Source organism: Ruditapes philippinarum, unplaced genomic scaffold (assembly GCF_026571515.1).
Source record: "Ruditapes philippinarum isolate M1 unplaced genomic scaffold, ASM2657151v2 ctg26757_1_1_1_1, whole genome shotgun sequence".
NCBI lineage: Eukaryota > Metazoa > Mollusca > Bivalvia > Venerida > Veneridae > Ruditapes > Ruditapes philippinarum.
Genome location: NW_026860539.1, coordinates 1 through 6,675, shown reverse-complemented (window position 1 = coordinate 6,675; position 6,675 = coordinate 1). Strand labels below are relative to the sequence as shown.

Below are 6,675 nucleotides of genomic sequence, written 5' to 3'. Positions count from 1 at the left end.
ACTTCTCATTTCGTCGAATTCTATAAGACCCATTTTCTCTGTGTAAAATAGGCAACAGACACCTTGGTTTAAAGGGGTCCCAAATCTGACATTTATAGACATCTCGCCTGATTTTACCAGGGGAAATTCTGCATTTTCACTATAATCCGGATCTAGATGAAAAAGGTACACGGCAAATCCTTTGGCAACATCTCCTCGGCTTAAACCGGCATTGATTTTGTTTGTCTTGTCATAAAAGCCGTCAAAGACTTGTAAGATTTGAGCTCCTCCGTCGTCCATACTGTAATCAACTTGAATGGGATCTTTAGGCCAACTTACTCCGTTCACGCTTAGGGACAGCTGTTTCACATCACAATTGATAAAATTCCAAGGATTTTTCTTATAGCTACCTGCTACAGCTTCTGATTGACAAAAAGCAATTGCAACTAACTTCGGTAAAGGAAATTCATTAAGATTACCCCAAGTAAAAAGAGTTTGATTTGGAGGCACGGTGCATGATTTTACATGTCTCTTTATATATGGATACATAGCATTGTGACCTTTCTTTAGCATATGATTATAAGCGACTAGCACGCCAGGGTTTATTTTTAGTTTGTACAATCTTAAAAATGCATCTTCAATAACAATTTTATAGTCTGACGTAAGTGGCATATCTTCATCACTCATTAGGCAAAACTTAGGTGAACTTCGTTTTAAAGTTATATCAAGTTTAACACCGTTCAATAGGTATCTATCAAACATTAAACATTCACTTAAAATCGGTCCAGCAATTTCAAATAATTTAGAGCCTTTTGCAATCGTGTGTCGTTGGAATAGACCGAAGTTGCCTCCCTTATAATCAGTTGAATCCATCCAGCCGGGTGTATCTGCCATATAAAGTTGTTCGGTTAATACATTTTTCTTTTCTTCGGCACTACTCCGCAACAGAGTTTGAAAATAAGACGTATAAGCATACATGTTCCCGGATGAAGCCACAAGGGTGTCGTTCATTCTGACATTAACCTCAGAAAATAGTGCATGAAGAAATAAATTAACTGGTGTCACGCTATCTTCGTTTGAAAAGGAGCTCCCGTCAGGTTTAAGCAGACGACATTTTAGAAACAGCTTAGATTTTGACAGATCAGTGTAAAAATCCCCCTGCAAAGAAGTTTGGAATTGTATTGGACCATATCCCTGGAACTGGCTTATAGGACGTATCACTTCATAATACTGTTTCAAGCATGCAACTTGAGTAGGTGGACATGTAAACAAATCTAACTGTATTGGTCCTACATCGCTCTTACTATGTGGCGTAAATACAGACATACTCACGAAGTTTGTGTATAATCCAAAGAACTAATCAAACTTCAATTTCCTTTTCACGTTTGTGCTAAAAATGTCACGTAACTTATCACGATTGAATATATCCCTTTTCTTACTTTTTTTCTGTCCACTCCTTTGGTGCCTAGATTTCGCAATCTTATATGACTTCTTTATGACGCTTTTTTGCCACTATCTGTATTATTGTTCTTTTTTTTCATATCACTTTTTGCTTGTTGAAATGTTTGTTCCGTTGGTGTTATTATTTTGACAATCTTTGGTGTATTTTCACTCTGCTTTTCGACCGAAGTTACTTGCTCAGTTTGTCTCCCAGCTAGCTGTTGAAATTGATCTATATCTTTTAATGCGTCTTCTTTAGTTTGAAATCCAACTTTCGGTTCGTGAGTTTGTCGGCTCTCAAAGAATTTTGTCCAGAGATTGTAATCTGGTACGTAAATATTTGATTGCATAAAGCTACCTTTTTCAGCACTCATATTTTAACACTGTAGTTACTATGTTCAAAAGTATGATCATTTTGCAACGAAAAACTACCATGGGTTATATTTAAATGAATCATTAGATCACGTGACTGACCATTTAGCATCTAATTATCAACATATTATCGGCGATTTTTAACAGAAATCATTTGCAAACTCTTTATATATTTTTAACGGATGAATATGGGAGCCAGCTGTCAAATTCCGCGCCATATCCGCTCCAGCGAACTAACACCTGATGATTTCGCCCTTTGCCCCTATGCTTTCTTATTTTTTCAATCTTATGTAAATCTTTCTCTGATTTTATTACAGCTTGCAATTCTGGCTCATACCATCTACCAGATATAATTTTTCCATTCATATCTTTCAGTATATACAGTGGTAAATTGTCTTTCCTGTACCGGGCGGCAATCTCAAATATCTCCTGTGAAAACTTTTGATAAAAGCTACGTTCAAAGGTTCGCCGGACATAGCTCACACGCACTAATTGTCCAGGCTTGTACTTATATTTGGTAATATTCAGAAGCCTTGGGAAATTCTCATACTTAAATTTCTTAGTAACTCGAGGTTTTGGTTCTGCATATGGTCGATTAATATACATTTCGTTAAACAAAAAAGATTCGTTTGTTTTATTCACCTGTACGGGGCTTATATCGTTACCTAAAGACCGATGTGGCCGATGGTTATATGCCCGAACTAAATCTTGTAAATTTTCTATATAACGGAAAGTGTTGTTGTGATAAAGATAACTATATATAGAACGTTTTAATGTAAGGTTTAACCGCTCAACGTATGCCGCTTTAATAGGCGATGAGGCAAAGCTTTGTTTGATATTAGTTTCTTTCAAAAACTTTATCATTTTGTGATTTTTGAATTCTGAACCGAAATCTGACCTGACGACCCTTACCTTTCCGGACTCTTTCAATATGTCTTTAAATGCGGACAATACAGTTTCGGCTTTCTTGTTTTTCAATGCTCTAACGTAAGCCATGCGGGTAAATACATCTATTGCTGTCAACAGAAAATTTACGTTGTCGTTGTACTTTGCTTATCTTGACATGTCCGTTAGATCGATTTCTATCAAATCTAATATTCCACGAGTGATAATACGATTTCTTTTGTAGCGATGCTTCGTTTGCCTATTAACAGTGTAAGTGTCTTGCTTTTGTAAAAATGTCCTTATTTGCTTATTGGTTACTTGTTTTTTCTCCTTCCCGGTCAACAATCTTTTTAACTAGGCTGGCGCTGTGAAGCTGGCTGGATGACTAGGGTCAGAATATATTATTTTCAGATACTGTTCTGTATTTTCTGTTCTCATGATTTTGACGGAAATTTAATTACAGGTATTCCTTAAACTTGTAAGTAGCTAGATCTATCGCGTAATTTGTATCTTTCGTGAGAATCACTGTTGGCTATATTTAGCGCTAACGAAGATGAGTTCTTTGACGACGGCTGTGTAGAGTTCAGTGCGTTGTCTTCAAACAGCGATTGTTTAAGATACTTCAGCCGAGGAGAGGGAAGAATATATCCTATCGATGTACTTAATAGAACAAGCCACAACTCCTTTTCTGTTGACTGCAATATTAGCTGCGACAAGGAAACTCTAATAATAATGTATATTAAGATAATCTGTGCAAAAAACAGTGCTTGGTTTTTCGGACTGTGATTCATGCATAAGTTTAGATTCCTGTTTTCTTCCCTGTTGACATTTAAGTTTTCACTCTTAGGGTTATCTTGGTAAGACTTACTACTGCTAGCAGAAGACGAATTATCTCCTGCTAACAAGTTATCGCTAACGTTGTTTTCGGATATTTCTATCGAATTCATTCTTCAAGTAATGTCTTGTTTTGTTTTTTGTTTCTGTATGCACTTTGTTTTTGTTTCTATATTCGAAAATAAACACTATCTTTGAGATATAATGCAACTAAACTGTCCAAACCTACTTAAGGCAACTGAAATAAACATTTGACGGGTTACTTACTACCACAAAAGGGTCGGTTAAAAGAAAAATAATTATGTTGTAGATAAATGTTTTTAACAATGGCCATTATGGTATAATCGATAAGTAGGTATCGGCAATTATTGGCAGTTTTCAAGTTTAATTGATCTTCACAATACCCTCAATCAGTTCAATTATCACACAATTTTCTCCTATTATTTGCTCTTTTCGAGTTACTCCAGAAGTATATTGCTCACCCGTTATTTCCATTACTACTAATGCCTACAAAGCATCGGTCAGTATTAGCAAAATTTAGACGTGGAGTTGCACACCTCCGTCTGAAAACAGGAAGATATTTAGATGATTTAGATGTTAGTATCAGGATCAGTCCAATTTGTAAACAAAATGTTGAAACAGAAATGCATGTGTTAACACTATGTCCTGCTTACCAACTTCTTAGAAGGCAAGGATATCAGTGCTGCTTTTATTAATATGAATGATGAAGAAAAAAAGTATGTGTGTGCTCTCAAATCTCGAAATTGCTAAATTAACTGCCAAAATCTGCTATAATACTTCTTAGACGGTTTTATACTTTGTATCATTAATACGGTTACTTTTAACTGTTTTATATTTAAGAGCAATAGTATCACAATAGCAAACACACCACGCTGACTTTCTGTAATGCATCGTTGAAAGATCCAGGTGTTAGTAAACAATTAAATAACGCCATGATTGAACTTTCGGCACTTTCAAAAGTCAACAGTCTTAATGAATATAAATCTGATAACGGTAATCCATTAATTTGTCGTTCATTAAATAAAGGAAATTGTAACAGCTAAATTTATAAAACGAGTTGAATGAAATATTATTATGCGAAACTCTAGTTTGATCTATTATCATTGATATGTCGGGTTTTTATACATAAAACGAATTTATTACACATCTGCACTTGAGTTTATGTGGTAAATGAAATTAAAATCACAGCAATATATTGAATTTAATTAGTTTAATCACAGCTCTCCATCCAAATTTGTTTTTATCTAATAACTTGCATTACAAATAAGAAATGTAATACAACTTTCTTTATATTTGCAACTGATTTGAAATCAACCTTAAAACGTATATGTCAATTAAATGTCATCTGTAACAACAATGCTTATGATTAAGAACAGTGATTAACAAAGCTCGGCGATGTAAACTTACCACGTGCTTTGGTATAATTTCGGCTATGAAACAGTGTTATATACGGCTCAAGGTATAGTATTTATTCTCTTTGTTGACGGTCAATGAAAGGATCGTATACATTAACGGTGAAAGATATAATTATAGATAGCATAATTGAAATTGTTAAGATATATAGTAAAATTAGTCATGTGTAGTAAAGGATACTTGAACATTGATTTCAGTGCGGTTAGTTCGGTGATACAATAATTGAGGAGGCAACTGATTGTAGGTTATAAAATTAAATTTCATTACAGCTTGTCATTCATTCCAAACATGATATAATATCATCCTGAATTTTAATAGAAATCAGGTAACGCATTGTCGTAATGACCACATTTAAACAAGTCAATAAGCTTTGTTAAGTAGATATAAAAAACTGAATTTAGGATATTAATATGATTAAAGATGTACGCAAAATATGGCAAAAGTTATTTTATAGTCTATTTTTATCTTTAATTCATTTAGGGTGCAATAAGCAAAAATAAATTTCGTTGTTGACATAAAAGTTGTACTTACTTTAGACCAAATCAAAATGGCAACAAAGTTTATAAACTAAATATAAAACAAACGTTCTTTTATTGATCCAATGGATTTAGGGTTAACCCAACCTGGAAATTAAATATCTATAAATTTTGATCTTATCTTTTAATTACTTGAAAGCGACACAACATTGGTAAAGGTTTAGCAGATAAAATTCTTTAAAAGTGTGCAGCTTTCTACACAATCGAATTTGCGTTTGTTTCTTGGCGAACAATCGAATTTTTCTTACGTTGTTTCAGTGAAATACGAGCGTGCACAGTACTGGGTACCAACTGAATGACGTGACGTCGTCAATGACGTCACGTTGTTTTATTATTTGGCGCGCTTTTCATTCAGTATTAGGTTGAATGTCTTTTTAAAACGTTTCTTTGCATATAATAAAAAGAAAATTTGTTTAGTTTAGTGTAAGATCGAAATATATTTCACCTTGTGAAATATACCTTTTGGTGCTCACGCGGTGAAATATATTCCGATCTTACACTGAACTAAACACATATCCTCTATATAATAAGATTTGAATACATGAGATGAAAGAAAAATGAAAGATAAAATCATTGAAAATAACATAGATATTTTCTTTAACTCAGTCATCCGAAATATAGGGTACTCGAAAATTGATTAAAATCGATATTACCGGTGATAGAGGCAATGCTCGAGTATGTCACGGTCATTCAAAGGTAACAGTAAGATTCCATTGTTACTTCCATTCTTCATTTTAAATAGGCTCGAATTTTAACAAGAAAATAAGCTGGGACAAGTAGTCAATGATTTTGGCAGACTGTCTTAAATTTTACAATGTTACCACAGCCCAATATGATTAAAGTTGTATTATTGTGTTCATATTAATCGTTTATCTACTTACACGTATGATACACATGATACACAGGCATAAATTATAAAAAAACACACACAAATATATAGTATTTATTTTACTTTGAACTTGTAACAAGAGGCTTTTCAATGAAAACGGCAATTTTGCACAATATGCTTATGCGTTTAAAGGTTAACTTTGAACTTCTACTAGAAGCAATAATGACCTGCCTATACCACTAAAGTAAAGCAAGTTAAGCCAGTACGTGCACTCAGTCCGACTAGACAATACATAAATCACTGTTCAATTATAATATTTTGATTACACTCATTAGTACTTCTTAACCTCCTTATATTTCAAGTTCA

The 6,675-nt window shown here is 33.8% G+C and overlaps 1 protein-coding gene across 1 annotated transcript; it reads right to left on the bottom strand.

The window, feature by feature from the left end:
* LOC132760514 (uncharacterized) lies at window positions 1-1,305 on the bottom strand (the record flags this gene model as incomplete). The annotated part of the gene is given in 1 exon segment (XM_060752502.1): window positions 1-1,305. A coding segment is annotated over 1 exon segment (1,305 nt), but the record flags the coding sequence as incomplete, so codon positions are not given.
* Between the last annotated feature and the right edge of the window lie 5,370 nt (window positions 1,306-6,675).